Source organism: Nyctereutes procyonoides, unplaced genomic scaffold (genome assembly GCF_905146905.1).
Source record: "Nyctereutes procyonoides isolate TBG_1078 unplaced genomic scaffold, NYPRO_anot_genome, whole genome shotgun sequence".
Classification (NCBI taxonomy): domain Eukaryota; kingdom Metazoa; phylum Chordata; class Mammalia; order Carnivora; family Canidae; genus Nyctereutes; species Nyctereutes procyonoides.
Genome location: NW_026575022.1, coordinates 1,837,476 through 1,853,597, shown reverse-complemented (window position 1 = coordinate 1,853,597; position 16,122 = coordinate 1,837,476). Strand labels below are relative to the sequence as shown.

The 16,122-nt window shown below is 40.2% G+C and overlaps 2 protein-coding genes across 2 annotated transcripts in view; one reads left to right on the top strand and one right to left on the bottom strand.

Moving 5' to 3' along the window:
• NSUN3 (NOP2/Sun RNA methyltransferase 3) overlaps positions 1 to 16,122 on the bottom strand; it is a 53,763-nt gene that overhangs the window by 10,385 nt on the left and 27,256 nt on the right. The window lies entirely within an intron of this gene.
• Positions 532 to 15,671, top strand: LOC129520856 (ubiquitin-conjugating enzyme E2 N-like). The gene is made up of 2 exons (XM_055342074.1): positions 532 to 547; positions 15,092 to 15,671. Exons 1-2 carry the CDS (start codon positions 532 to 534, stop codon positions 15,547 to 15,549), a joined length of 474 nt encoding a protein of 157 aa, XP_055198049.1. The 3' UTR covers positions 15,550 to 15,671.

Sequence of the window (16,122 nt, the reverse complement as noted above, 5' to 3'; positions counted from 1 at the left end):
AAGACTATTTTATAAGGTTACTTTAAACTTACATAGGAAAGAAAAACATTTATATAATTAATGTGAAAGTTGTATGAAACTTACTACTCAAATGACAAACTAAATTCTAAACTGAAAAGGTTAAATGCTTCCAGAGGACACTGCACACACAGCCCATGTTCCTCCAGGAAGAAATTCTTACTTTTTCTTTTGGATAATATAGAATACTCCTATGTCAACGGGGATATGGATTTGGTCCAGGAATCAAGTGAGGCGCGGATTCCTCTATTAGCCAAGGGAAGGACAAGCCATCAGCCTCATGCTACCTTATGTTTAGCTGGTGCTTGAAGAGCGCCTCACACGTGGGGTCTGAATGAAACCTGATGAGGTGCACACGGTGGGAGCCCGACCCGATTTCTCAGACGGAGGGTCACAAAGACTCCGCGACCTACTCAGAGGCCCACGGCCCAGGAGCGCAGCCCAGAGCCTGCCACCCTCCTCCCCGCCAGGAAGAGGACCGGAGCTGCAGCACCGCCACCCACCCTGAGGCACATGGACCTCTGCTCAGGTAAGTACGGAATCTGGACAGGAAGACGGAGGACGCCACCCGGGACAGTTTATCATCCCGGCTGTCCCAAATACTCCCCGCGGGCAAGGGGTGGCTGTACGCCCTGCACACCCTTCCCCTAAAGAAACCAGGACTCAGTGGGTCTGACCACAGGATGTACGACGACGACGGGATGCAAGCAGACACCCCGTGCTGGGACACAATCCGGAGCTCTGCACCACAGATCAACACCTAAATCATAGTTTTAAAGAATCTTTCTTGGGATCCCTGGGTGGCGCAGTGGTTTGGCGCCTGCCTTTGGCCCGGGGCGCGGTCCTGGAGACCCGGGATCGAGTCCCACGTCGGGCTCCCGGTGCATGGAGCCTGCTTCTCCCTCTGCCTGTGTCTCTGCCTCTCTCTCTCTCTCTCTGTGACTATCATAAATAAATAAATTAAAAAATTAAAAAAAAAAAAGAATCTTTCTTTTTTTAAAAAAGATCTTATTTACTTATTCATGAGACACACACACACACACACACACACACACACACACACACAGAAGCAGAGACACAGGCAGAGGGAGAAGCAGAGCCCGATGTGGGACTCAATCCCAGGTCTCCAGGATCACGCCCTGAGGGGCTGAAGGCGGCGCTAAACCGCTGAGGCACCCAGGCTGCCCCAGTTTTAAAGAATCTTAACAAACTATACTCACTTGTTAGAACTTGTGAGTAACTCCATTAAAATTCCAAATCATCTGGAGTAATCTGGTAATTATTCCAAGTCATCTGGCAATTCATTTAACCGAATTTTGTTTCCTTAACTTGAAATGAAAATATGCTTTCCTCAGAAGCTCGTTGATAACATGAGTACAAACCTGCAAGGTTCATTTTCAGCCTTCGTCTAACTCCTCTATTTGATTCTGTCATTCATCCTCAGCCTTGAGAAGCACTGTCCCGCCATGGCTTCCTGGACACTACTCTTCCTCTGTTCATGCCTCCTCCTCTGAACTTCCCATCGAGCCTCCTTATCCACCTCTCCTTTTCTTCCTATCCATTAAATATCAGTCATCCTAAGAATCTTATCCTTGGTTTACTTTATTTTTTAAGATTCTTAAAGATTTTTAATTAATCTCCCCACTCAACGTGGAGCTCAAACCGGATCAGGAATCGTATGCTCTACCAACTGAGCCAGCCAGCCGCCTCTCCTTGTTTTTTGTTTTTTTTTTCCCTAAAGTTGGGTGTTTTACATGTTATGTCATTCAATCTTTCAATTAAATTTTGAGATATGATTATTATTCCCATTTTGCAGATGAGAAAACCAAGGCAAGAAGGTTAAGCAACTGCTACTCCGTAAACACCACTCAGTAAACATCCAAACCAAGATTCAAATCCAGACAACAGAGCTCTACAGCTCAAGCTGTTAACCAGGGTGTTATCCTTGACACTTTCTTATCCTCCCCACTCTAGAGTCAATCAATCATCAAGTTCTATTGATTCTCCATGGAAATTACCTTGCAAATCTTACCACGTGTTCTATTTCCCTATCATCTGCTTCATTAAGGCCTTTGTCATCTAATTCTTTACCGTAAAATTTTTCAAATTGGTTCTCTTGCTAAGGGATTTTCTTATGAATCTTCCTTGTGTCCTCCAATGTTATTTCATCACAGGTTTTCCAACTTGTGATAAACACTTCTAATTGTTCCTCGATACCAGTTCTCACTTCCTTCTGTGGTAACATGATATTTAATTGGATGTAGCTAATTTCCTAAACTGCTTTTCACTAAAGGTAGTCATAGGACTAAATCTGATCCCCGAGACGTGAGTAGGAGTAATGTGAGGTATGTTCTTCTGTTCCTCCCTACGAGTACAGATTAAACAGCAAGAGCTGGAATAGCCACCCTGGACCATGAGGTGCAAGAAAGGGGAGGCCTAGAGCCCTGATGACTGTGGGGTCTGACAATCAAATGACTGCCAGACCAACCCTGAGAAACCTATTCAGGCTTTTACTTAGGTTCCTATTATTTTGAGTATCTCTTTTTGTCTATTTCTTTCTCTATTAGAGGAACAATTATTTTCATTTATACTGATTTTGGCACTAAATGTGGACTTGCTTTAGCAGAATCTAAAATGTAGAACTTGCTTAGTAAACAAGCAATAGAGGAGAATAGTCAAACAAGTAACTACTAGCTAGAAAGCCAGTGACTAATTCCGTGTATCAACCTGACTGGGTCACTGTGCCTAGATACTAGATATCTGATTAAACACTATTCTAGATGTTTCTGTGGCATTATTTGTGAATCAAATTAACACATAAATAAGTGAAGTTTAAGTAAAGCAGAATGTACTTCCATAATGTGGTCGGGTCTCACTGGGTCTGCCACAGTTGAAGGCCAGAACAGAACAGAAGACCGGCCTCCCTTGAACGGAGGGATACCAGCTGGTATCATTCAGACTTGAACCACGTCAACCCTTCTGTGCATCTCCAGTCTGCTGACTCATCCTACGCAGTTCGAACCTGTCAGCCTCCATAACTGTACGAGCCAATCCCTCTTCCTGTACATACACAAATACCCGATGTTTCTCTGGAGAACCTAGGTTAATACAGCCAGTAACCCTAAGTATGCCATGGGATAACATTTAATACTGTTTATCATATCCTGGGAGACGGACATGCTAAACAAAGCTCATGTAACTCTAGGGTAAGTAGAAGGAAATCTCAAAATGGTAGTGCATGTTAAGGAGAAGGCTCAGAAAAGATCCTACGATTTGGAAGGAGAGACGAAAGGAATACAGCTCTGCTAAGGAAGGCTCTCTGCCCGGAGAGCATAATCTAAATTGACAAAGAATTCAGTAATTTGGGCATTGTTAGGTTTGAAAAAGTCAACAAATTCTATGCCCCAAAGTAAAGCACTGATAAAAAGATAACCCTCAAGAGGTAGCTCTTACAGAGATTAGACAATGTCCTCAAGCCTTGCTCAAACACTTCTGACTAAATGTTCTTATCCAGATAGTGGGGTTTAGTTCAAAAATTAAGATGTTTCTTTTGCACCTTATCCAATAAAATGGAACAAACTTTTGATACACACAATATAAATACATTTCAAAAACGCTATGCTGAGAAAAAAATTCCAGAAAAAAAAAAAAAGAGTACATATGGTTTGATTACATTTTCACGCAGTTTGAAAACAGGCAAAGCTGAGCTATCTTAAGAGAAGTTAGAACAGTGGTTGCCTTTGGTGAGAGCAGCGCATGGACTGTAAAGAAGCACCAGGAATCATTCTGGGGATACAAATGCTCTATATTTTTGCTAGGGTTGTGGGTTACACATACCTTTGCAACTGTCAAAATTCCTTGAAGTGCACAAGTATAGCCTAGTGTACACACGTCATCACAGATCCACGGGCTCTACTTGTAGGTGAGGTGGGGGCTAGCTCCTGCAGCAATCCAAGCATCTCCTTCAGCTTCTATGAATTCTAGACCACGTTCCTATGCAGCTCTGTAAGGAAACGCTCCAGTCATTCTGCAGATCACCCGCAGCACCAAGATCAGAGGCTGAGAGGCGGGAAGAGACCCAGGCAGGTTCTGGTGATAGAAGGACACGGTTCCTCCGTCCTTTTGCATTGCAGTGTGTCTTTGTTGTCTCCCACTTGGTGTGCTGCTTACTAGCCCTGGCTAACGACCAGTCCCACACCAGAAGCAGGGGCACAATTACACACAACTTCCATAGATTGTTTAGCCAGCTGCCATGATGAGTAGGACTCTATTCCTCTAAGATCCCGTGTCACTTACAGAGATTCTTCTCTGACCAAACTCTAATTGTCAGTCAGTGATACCTCTGCTCCTTGGAGAATGAGACAATGTATGTAATTAACTCTCAAGGTAAGGAATCAAAATTCATTCTTTGCCTCATCTTTCTAGATGTTTAGCAAGTTCTAATGCTTTCATAATTATTTTCCAGTTTCCTTTTTTTTTTTTTAATTTTTTAATTTATTTATGATAGTCACACAGAGAGAGAGAGAGAGAAGCAGAGACACAGGCAGAGGGAGAAGCAGGCTCCATGCACCGGGAGCCCGACACGGGATTCGATCCCGGGTCTCCAGGATCGCGCCCTGGGCCAAAGGCAGGCGCTAAACCGCTGCGCCACCCAGGGATCCCTCCAGTTTCCTTTTGATTATCCTTTCATTCATCCTTCCAGATCTATTTCAAAGTTCATATACTCTCTGACATTTTCACTGACTTCCCATGGAATCCTTTCCTCTTCTATTTTTCCCAAGCAATAAATTTTTAGCTCCTTGAAAATACGGTTTGTATTATATTCATTTTGTCTTGTTTATATACAGCACAACTGGAAAGTATGTTCTCAAAATGCATTTATTAAATAGTGAATGAATGAATGCTACCTTAATTAAAAGGCAGGTCAAGCAGAGAACTTTTCTGTATAAAACAAAAGGAACATATTTCACTGCAACTAACACTCAAATATTCTTAATAGCAAACAGCTCAAGAAATCTACCACTCTCATATTATAGAACAGATGGAAATGTAAGAGGCCAGAGGAAAAAATAATAAAGCTTTTGCCAAAAAGTTATTTATAAAAATGAGAAAGGTTTTTTTCCCCCTTGCTAACAGGGATTGTAGACAAACTCCTAAATAAAGTAAAACAATAAAAAATAAATAAAGTAAAACAATCTGTTAATGAAAGTTACTACATAGCAGTTGTGCTCTCAATTCTAATTGAGTGGAATAGTTTGGTAACTTTCAGTAGGTGAACTTGACTTTCCACACGGAAAACCATGGTCACTCCTTTAAAACAGAGATATGTGGTACAGTGATCTCGTGATTTATAATAATATATATAATCTATTTGGTCTTATTCCTTTTTCTGGCACAGGGCTCCTAAAACCTTGAAATTTCCTAAGAGATGAGAGTGACAAAGGTATCTTCCGTTATGGGAATGAGATGACTTTTGAATACCAAATAGGGGTGGGCACTGGTTTCAGGAGGAACCAACCATGTAACCAGAGGGCTAGAATTTTCAGTCTCTGCCTCCGACCTCTAGGAAGGCAAGAGGGGCTGAAGATTGAACAACCTCCCATGGCCAACAATTTAACCAACGAGGCCTATATAATAAGGCCTCCATAAAAACCCAGAAGGATGGGTCAGAGAGCTTGTGGGCTGGTGAACACGTGGGAAAGCTGGGACAGAATGACATGCACGGAGAGTGCTGGGAAGCTCTGTGCCCTTTCCCATATTCCTTGCCTTCTGCATCTTTTCCATCTGGATGTTCATCTGTGTCCTTTATCTTATTCTTTAATAGAATTGGTAAATGCAAGTGAATGTTTCTCTGAGTTCTGTGAGCTGCTCTAGCAAATCAAAATCAACAAGGAGGTCCTGGGAACCTCTGATTTATAAGTTAATTGGATAGAAGCAAGGTGACAAATCTGAACTTGACATTGGCTTATGAAGTGTGGTGGGGACAGTCTTGTGGGACTGAGCATCACCTGTGGGGATGTGGTACTCCAGGTGCGGAGGGTCAAGAACTGAATTAAACTTCAGGATGCCAAGCTGGTATCACAGAGAACTAGTTGGTGGTGTGGGGAGTGAACTCGCCCCCAACCACATTGCAATTGGTACCAGAATCCTTTTAGATACCAAAAGTGCCATTAAAACATATTAAACAATGAAAGTTACCCCTGATACTATCTTTCTGGTAACCATAAGAGAAGTCTGACAGAGATAGCGTGGAGGGCAATCAATCTGATTTAAAAGGAAGGAAATAGGGACGCCTGGGTGGCTTACTGGTTGAGCATCTACCTTTGCCTCAGGTAGTGTGATCCTGGGGTCCTGGGATCGAGAGGAGCCTGCTTCTCCCTCTGCCTGTGTCTCTGCCTCTCTCTCTCTCTCTCTCTCTGTCTCACGAATAAATAAAATCTTTTAAAAAAAAGGATAAAAGGAAGGAAATAAATCCAGTCTTTTAAAAAATTTAATTTTATATGCAAATAGAGATTTTAATTACTATAAGATAATGTAACAAATGATAAAACCACAAGTTTAGCCAATTGTTATGAGGTCACAAAGCTTATATGTCTAAGCTGTTCCTTTTCTGTCTCCCCACAATCGTGAATGTTTTAATTCCTCTACTTTTTAAAAAAGATTGTATTCTTTCATTCATTCATTCATTCATTCATTCATTCATTCATTCATTTGGAGGGAGAGAGAGAGCTATAAAGTACAGGCAGGCGCAGCGGGGAGAAGCAGAGGGAGAGGGAGAGGGAGAAGCAGACACCCTGCTGAGCAGGGAACCTGATGCAAGACTTGATCAGGAACCTGAGATCATGACTTGAGCTAAAGGCAAGACACTTAACCAACTGAGCCACCCCAGTGCCCAATTCCTCTACATTTTGTGTCTTTTTTTCTTCTAAGTATTTCAGGGGTTTCTGTTTTGTTTATTTTTCCTTACCATTCCATATTTTTTTCCCCATGTTACATCGTTAGCTTCTAGTATTCATTTTGAATTTTTCTATTTTTGTTCGTTTTCAACAGTTCCTATTTCTTTCATTTTTTTCATGGTCTGTTTCTTACCACTTTACTGTGTTTGTTATCAGTTTACTATTTCTGCTGGTAAACAGCAGTTTGGGCAAGGAAGCAAATACCACTATTATGTCCCCTGACCAAAGAAAACATTAAGGTGAAAAGTTGAAGCTCATGTACAATTTATCAAACAAATGCAGATTTGAAATTAAATTTCAGGTACTATATGCATCTAAAAACATAGATATTTCTAGGCTGATAGTTACCCAGTGCCATCATCAGTTTTAAAAGTATTATTTTACAAGCCTTGAGGGTACTCTTCACTCTGCTCAGTCAGTAATCAAATTTCTAGATAACAAACTGTTTATTATCAAAGAAGTTCTGTAAATTCAAGATAAAGAAACCTGACCACGCTTGCTATTTTCAAAGATACCATACCCAGCGGCGATTCCTTTGTCAGCATAAGAAACAAAAACAATGTTGGTAATTATCTCCTCTCCACCAGCAGTAAGTTTCTACCTTGAAGAAGGAATATTTTTTATACAGTATTTTTGTATATGGCAGAGCAGGGTGTTACATGATGCTAGCTCCTCCTGAAACAGATTGTAAATGGCAAGTTTTAACGTATCTGTTATCCCATCTACCTGTGGACCTTATGTTTAGTATACCTTTCTCATTAAAATCAGTATCGGAGAGTGGGCTAGGGATTAAAAGCTCTTTGTTAGGACTGAATGTGAGGAAGGCAGATTTGTATTGCTTAAGTTAGGAAGAGTGACAACAGGTTATATTAGGCCTGCCTTTGACATGGGATCTTTAATCTATGATCAAATATCATCTCTTCACTTATACAAAGAAAAAGAACTAAAAGTCTCTCAAGAAAACCACCAGAATTGACTTAATTTTGGCCCACGCAAATGTGCTTATAAATCAAGATAATTTGCTTATTGTTGATTTAAATGATTTTTTAAAGTTTTTTCGGGCAGCCCCGGTGGCGCAGCGGTTTAGCGCCGCCTGCAGCCCAGGGCATGATCCTGGAGTCCCGGGATCGAGTCCCACGTCAGGCTCTCTGCATGGAGCCTGCTTCTCCCTCTGCCTGTGTCTCTCTCTCTCTGCATCTCAATGAATAAATAAATAAATAAAATCTTAAAAAGAAAAAAAAATAAAGTTTTTTCAAACTTTTTTTTTTTAAGTAACAAAAAACTTTCTTCCAATGACATCCTGTAAGCTTAAGCAGATGAAGATATCATGTGTCTAGCTGGATCTGCTGTGATGAACCATAAGGCTTTCCTGGTTATCCCTCTCCCTTCCTTCAGGATGGCCCCTCCAACAAAGTTACAAAATCCCTATATCTTTACAGAGCAAGGGTTAAAAACCATTATCCTAAATAACTCTTTAGAGGTAAACAAGGAACTGAGATAGCATATGTTCTCTGATCACAATAAAAATTAAAAAATTAAAAAATAAGATAACCAAAAATATCCCCATATGTTTGGAAATAGGAAACAAACTTATAATAAAAAAAGACGAATGAAGTTAAATACTGGATCCTGACAAGACATAAAAATTTGACAAGCCTCACAAAAATAAAGCAGGGACATCATTATAAATCCTGCAGACACTAAAAAGATAATGAGATACTATACACAACTTTCTGCCAATAAGTTTGTAGATGGATAAAATGGGAAAATTACTTTAAAAAACTCTCATAAAACCGATATTTAAAAGAGAGAGAGAGAGAGAGAGAGAGAGAGAACTGTTAAGAGTCCTGTAACCATTGAAGAAACAACTACATCAATGGTTGAAAATTTTCTCACAGAACTCTATCTAGGCCCGTTATGGCTTCCACTGCAGTTTCTACCAATTATTCAAAGGAAAAAAATAATTGCAATTTTCCATAAACTGTTCCTGAGAATATAAATGAGAATCTACTCCTTAATTCATTTTATGAAGCCAATATAACTTTAATTCCAAACTCTAATAAGACTATTTCAAAAATGAAAAATTATAAGCCAGTTTCACTTATGAACACACATGAAAAAATCCCAAGCAAATATACAGAATCTAGAAAAATTATCTATATATTTCTATATATTACAGAATTATGAGGGTTTTGTTGAAAATCCAAAAGAATCTATAAATTTTTAGACTTAATAAATTTATCAATATTGTGAAATAACAGGAAAATGTCAAAGCTCTCTAAATCGATAGATAGATTTAATGTAACTCCAATTCAAATCCCTACAAGTTTCCCATAAAACTTGAAAAGCTGATTCTAAAATGTATGTAAAGATGCGAAGGAATGGAAAATAGCCAAGATTCTTAACAAAGCAAAATGAAACAAACAAAAAGGGAACATTTGCGCCTACATATGACGACACTGATGCTATGGTAATTAGGTTAGTGCAGCACTAGCTGGAGGATCTGTGAACAAAGCAACCGAATAAACAGAGATCCAACGGGTGTTACTGTGGACGTCTGATTTATGACAGGAGTAGGACGACAGAGTATCGGTAAGTGGACAGACTTTTCTAATTTTTTTAAATTTTCATTTATTTATGATAGTCACACAGAGAGAGAGAGAGAGAGAGAGAGAGAGAGGCAGAGACACAGGCAGAGGGAGAAGCAGGCTCCATGCACCGGGAGCCCGACGTGGGACTCGATCCCGGGTCTCCAGGATCGCGCCCTGGGCCAAAGGCAGGCGCCAAACCGCTGCGCCACCCAGGGATCCCAACGGACAGACTTTTCAATAAATACTGTTGAGGGGCGCGTGGGTGGCTCAGTTGGTTAAGCGTGTGACCCTGGATCCAGCTCAGGTCATGATCTCAGGGCCATGAGATGGAGCCCTGGGGGGGCCTCCGTACTCAGCGGGGAGTCTGCTGCAGCCTCTGCCTCTCTGTCTGCCCCTCTCCCCATTCCCCCCATGCTTTCTCTTCTTTAAAAACAAATACATATACCTTTAAAAAATAATAAAATTAAGAGCTGTTGGGACAATCAGGTATCCACGTGCAAGGTTACAAGAAGGAGGGAAAGAGGGAAGGTAGACAAGCAAGCAGATTCCTACCTCATACCACTGTGCAAAAATCAGCTGAGGAGTATCGTAGACCTAAACGGAAAAGCTAAAACACGAAGCTCCCAGGGAAGCACACAGGAGGCTGCCTACGGCCGGGAACGTTTCTCACACAGCACACGCACAACGCACCAATCCGCAAGGAAGATACAGAAAGGATAAGTCATTTAAACAGCAAAAGCCTCTTTGTAAAAACAAAAGCAGAAATCCCAAAACACCGAAGAGAGAAGGGGAGGCAGCCCAGCCCCAGTACGGGGAGGACACCTACTCCCCGGCGTCCACGACCCTGCATCGCTCGCCCTCTTGTTCTCTGGGACCTGCCCAAGCCCTGGCACAACAGGCCCTACCTACCCCGTCACCCTTTGAATTGGGCTTCGGTGCACAGGATGTAAGCGGGAGGGGCTTCCCCGTCAGAGCCGGCTGGATTAGCTGACTCCATTTCAAGATTCAGATGCGGGACTAAACAAGAGGTTCCATCAGAGGCCTCTACTGGGGGTTTAGGGGTGAGCCAACACCCAGGATTACACGGTCAGGTCAGAGTCTCCCGAACCGGAGATCGTGCCCACTATCAAGCTTTACTAACACTTGCAAGTATTCGAGCAAATGGCACAAAAGAGGCCAAGACACCCCATGCGGCTCCCCAGTCCTGCTTACAGCTCAGAATGTTTCTACTCGGAGGGTAGAGGAGTTCTCTGAGCAAAGCTCACAGGTCCCCTCACACAATGGGGAGCATGTAGGTTACGTCCCGTCTCCACTACATCTCAGGGAGCGGAACGGCCTGCGGGACGTTCTCCAGGAAGCTGTGCCTCATAAATCTGGATCCTCGAATGTGTTTACCACGGGCCACCCTAAACAAGGATGCTCTGCTCAAAGCATGCCATGAGTAAGGGTTCTCCTCTCAGCAACCAGGGCAGTTACCAACATGTTTAACTAGGTCACCCACTTGCCTACTTTCCGTGGGACTGTCTCCCTGGAAATCAAGAGAAATGGATCACAGGCCAGCTGCCAACTCCTTCCCCAAAGAGTCATCAAACTCTTGCCTGGATCATTGAAAAAGCTGATGTTTTAACTTCCACTAGGATGTTTTTCTACCTATTTTTGGCATTAATGAGATCCTATCATTAGAAAGTTTTTGATACTCCTAATTACCCAATAAATGAATGGATGATTTAACATGATGCAGCCATTTCAAAAGTATATTTTCAATGACTATTTAATAATTAACATGTTTATAATAAATTACATAGAAAAAGATACTGAATCATATATTACTATGATTTCTATTATTGTAATTACTATACGCAATCAAAGGAAGTAAGTCAATGTAAGTTTCTTTCAATGAATGGGCTTATTTTCTTCTTTTTATCTCTTTTTATATTTCAAATGTTTTATCAGACTATATTACTTCCACGTTAGGAAAAACTATTAAAATAAGTATCTCCAGTTTAAATGTTTTCTGTTGCTTATTTTGTAAGAATATGACTTGTTAAACCCACACCCCATTCTTGCTGCCTCTAAACTTGACTCTGTTACCACATTCTTGCCCCATTTTATGACAATTGCCTTGAGGACCCTGAGAACAAGGAGCATTTTATTATTATTATTATTTTAAAGACTTTATTTATTTATTCATGAGAGACACATACACACAGAGAGAGAGACAGAGAGTCAGAGAGGGAGAAGCAAGCTCCATGCAGGGAGCCGGATGTGGGATTCGATCCCTGGACTCCAGGATCATGCCCTGGGCTGAAGGTGGTGCTAAACTGCTGAACCACCCAGGGATCACAAGGAGCATTTTATATATATTTTAGTATCTGCAGAACCTAGCAAAATTCTGATGCAAAACTTATATTTAATAAATACTGGATAAATTGATAGATGATAGATGATAAAAATCTCATTTTCAAGATTGTATTTCATGTTGTCAATCTATACTTGAGATTTTTTTTTTTAAGATTCTATTTATTGGGATCCCTGGGTGGCGCAGCGGTTTGGCGCCTGCCTTTGGCCCAGGGTGCGATCCTGGAGACCCGGGATCGAATCCCACGTCAGGCTCCCAGTGCATGGAGCCTGCTTCTCCCTCCGCCTGTGTCTCTGCCTCTCTCTCTCTCTCTGTATGACTATCGTAAATAATAATAAAAAAAAAGATTCTATTTATTATTCATGAGAGACAGAGAGAGAGAGAGAGAGAGAGAGAGAAGAAGAAGAAGAAGAAGAAGAAGAAGAAGAAGAAGAAGAAGAAGAAGAAGAAGAAGGCGGCTCCTCACAGGGAGCCCAATAAAGGACTCGAACCCGGGACTCCGGGCTCAGGATCACAGCCTGAGCCAAAGGTAGAGGTGCAAACCCTGAGCAACCCAGGCGTCCCAATACTTGAGATATTTTTAATGTTGAAAATATAATAGCTACAAACTGTGGATATCTCCTCAACCTTCTGCAATTTCACTTAATGTGGAATATTCTATCTGTACACTGTTAATAAAAAGATATATGTACTTTGCCCAAATTACAGGTTTTTGTGGTTTTTTTTAAATTATAGGTTTTTAATCTGAGAATCTCTGACTCCTGCCATATAACTTAAAGAAAAAGAGAAGAAAAAGGAAGAAGAGGAGGATGAAGAAAAGTAGTAGAAATAGCAGTAGTAGGATTAATAGTGGTATGCTTTTGTTTTCCGGATTCCAAACACATGATTAACTATATCATTATATATTTAAGGATATAATGATAGCACGCAGAGCTAACTGAATTAGCTGGCCTTTAAGAGAAACTGTATACATAGCCCAAACAGTGGGGGAAATCCTCCAGTCTAATAGAATTGTATGTCCAAAGATTATGTTCCCAACATGAACACATCAGTATTTTGGTCACTATGTTGATGAGTGATGAAGACTCACGCTCCACAGTTACTAGGTATCCCTTAGCTCAGCTCAAGAGCATGACAGAGCAGTCGCTGACGATTTTTTTTTTAAATGTTTCTTTTAAAACACAATTCTTGCAGTCAGAGTACCACTTTTAAAGGATAGTTATCTGGATGATTTATACAAATTTTCAGAATGTTACTGAATAATCTAAGCTTCCATTCTCAATGAACTCACAAATTGGATTTTACTTGTCAATTGGTAAGAAAAGAAAACCAGAAGGGGTCAGTATTTTAAATGTGATTGATTTTCTCTGAGGAAATGGATGACATGATACATTACTGCAATAACATACCAATATTTTTGTTATAAATCATGCTCTTCAGTTTGTGCTTTCCCACCTAAAAATCATGTAAACTTCTTTTGCACAAACACCATGGCCACTTTCAAAGAGATTACACATACATTATTTTCAGCATATTTCCACTGTTTTTCCTAATACATTTAAATAAAAACAAGGCAAGAGAATCTGATTATGTAGTTTGTATATACATAGTATGTAACAGAAATGGTTGGTCTCAGGAATTATTTTGATAAATAATAAATATATACTTTCAAATGATACTCCCTTAATAGAACTGGTTTATGTTCAATTATTCCTTATAACATTGTCCCACATTCTCATCTTCTGATATGGTTTTGGGGGAAGATGTGTGAGAGAGTTGTGTATAATTTTATCTTCATGTTTTATACATTAAATAGAAGATTCTAATTTTTCCATTTCTGTATGAATAAATCAAAGAGTCCTCAATAAGTGTACAATGACCTCATATGCTTTGGGATCTACCTCCCGTCATCACTGTGTCTTCCAATACGCTTTCCATGCTGAAAAAAAAATCAGGTTAGATTACTATTTTCATGATTATATGATTATTTTTTTAAAGATTTTATTTATGCATAAGAGACACAGAGAGAGAGAGGTAGAGACACAGGCAGAGGGAGAAGCAGGCTCCCTGTGGGGAGCCCAATGCGGGACTTGATCCCGGGACTTTTTAATCAAGTTAAAAAAAAGAATTTTTTTAAAAAAATTTAATGATTTATTTAAAAGAATTTTATTTTTTGAAAGAATTTTTTTAAGACTTACATATCTATTAACATTACTCTTTTAAAAAATGTAACATCAAGAATCTTCTATTAAATAAAGTAAAAAAAAATAAAAATAAATAAATAAATAAATAAATAAATAAATAAATAAATAAATAAAGTATTGGGACGTCTGGGTGGCTAGTTGGTTAAGTGTCTGCTTTCGGCTTAGGTCATGATCTCAGGGTCCCAGGGTCTAGCCCCACCTCAGGCTCCCATCTCGGCAAGGAGCCTGCTTCTCTCTCTCTCTCCCTCTGCTCCTCTCCCTGCTGGTGCTCCCTGTTTCTCTCTCAAATATTAAATAAAATCTTTTAAAATAATAATTATAAATAAAATACCAATTTTAATTTAGGTATCACATTCATAAAAATATGTGCCAGAGTAATATTTGGTTGTACATTGTTGTGTTCTCAAAAGCTAAAATTGCGAACACTATGCAGACTGCCTGATTAATATAAATATGAATGGTATCTGGGGAGGTAAATGAATATACAGCCACAGAGGGCATAAAGTATCTTTGAGTACATATCTGTCAGCTGACAAATGCAAATACTAGTCTTCAACAAGACAGTACAAAAAGTTTTCCTTACTTGCCTCTCAATTATCCTTTCCACTCCTTTTCTCCTTTCTGAGTGCCATCTTCTGTTCACAGTATCAGCTTAGGCAATATTTGCTTTCTTGCTTTTTAACTGCTCTTTGCAAATGCAAATTAGCATCTACTATATCAATCCTTTATACTTCTGACCCAAACTCACACATAATATATTTACTCTCTTGCATATGTTTGATTTGAACTCTTTATTTCTTATTGTGGAATAAAAGGATTACCTTTTGTTAAAGGAAGGTAAGTCAATAACTAGGTGAGAAAGATTTCAAAGAAAGTACGAAACTTGAGCCCTGGACTTCCACTCGTGCGTGAGGCGAGGGGAGCCAGAGTCGAGAGCAGAGGCCGAACTTGGGATCTGACTAGATGGCAGGCTGCCCCGCAGGATTATCAAGGAAACCCAGCGTTTGCTGGCAGAACCAGTTCCTGGCATTAAAGCAGAACCAGATGAGAGCAACGCCCGTTATTTTCATGTGGTCATTGCTGGCCCCCAGGATTCCCCCTTTGAGGGAGGGACTTTTAAACTGGAACTATTCCTTCCAGAAGAATTCCCGATGGCAGCCCCTAAAGTACGTTTCATGACCAAAATTTATCATCCTAATGTAGACAAGTTGGGAAGAATATGTTTAGATATTTTGAAAGATAAGTGGTCCCCAGCACTGCAGATCCACACAGTTCTGCTATCGATCCAGGCTTTGTTAAGTGCTCCCAATCCAGATGATCCGTTAGCAAATGATGTAGTGGAGCAGTGGAAGACCAACGAAGTCCAAGCCATAGAAACAGCTAGAGCATGGACTAGGCTATATGCCATTAATAATATTTAAAATCGATCTGATCATCAAGTGTGCATCACTTCTCCTGTTCTGCCAAGACTTCTTCCTTTTTTGTTTGCATTTAATGGACACAGTCTTAGAAACATTACAGAATAAAAGCCCAGACATCTTCAGTCCTTTGGTGATTAAATGCACATTAGCAAATCTATGTCTTGTCCTGATTCACTGTTGTGAAGCATGAGCAGAGGCTAGAAGTACCATCTGGATTGTTGTGAAACGTTTAAAAGCAGTGGCCCCTCTCTGCTTTTATTCCTTTCCCCCCATCATGGTTTGTATAAAGCACTGTGAATGAAGGTAGTTGTCAGGGTTAGCTGCAGGGGTGTGGGTGTTTTTCTTTATTATTATTTTTGAGGGGGAGAGGTAGTTTATTTTAATTTTATGGGCTCCTTTCCCCCTTTTAATGGTGATCTAATTGCATCGGTTAAAAGCAGCTAACCAGTTCTTTAGAGTATGCTCTCTAGCCAAGTCTAACTTTATTGAGACACTGTAGATTGACAAGCTTGATTATCTGAACCAAAATGGGAACATTAAACAAACATCACAGCCCTCACTAATAACATTGTG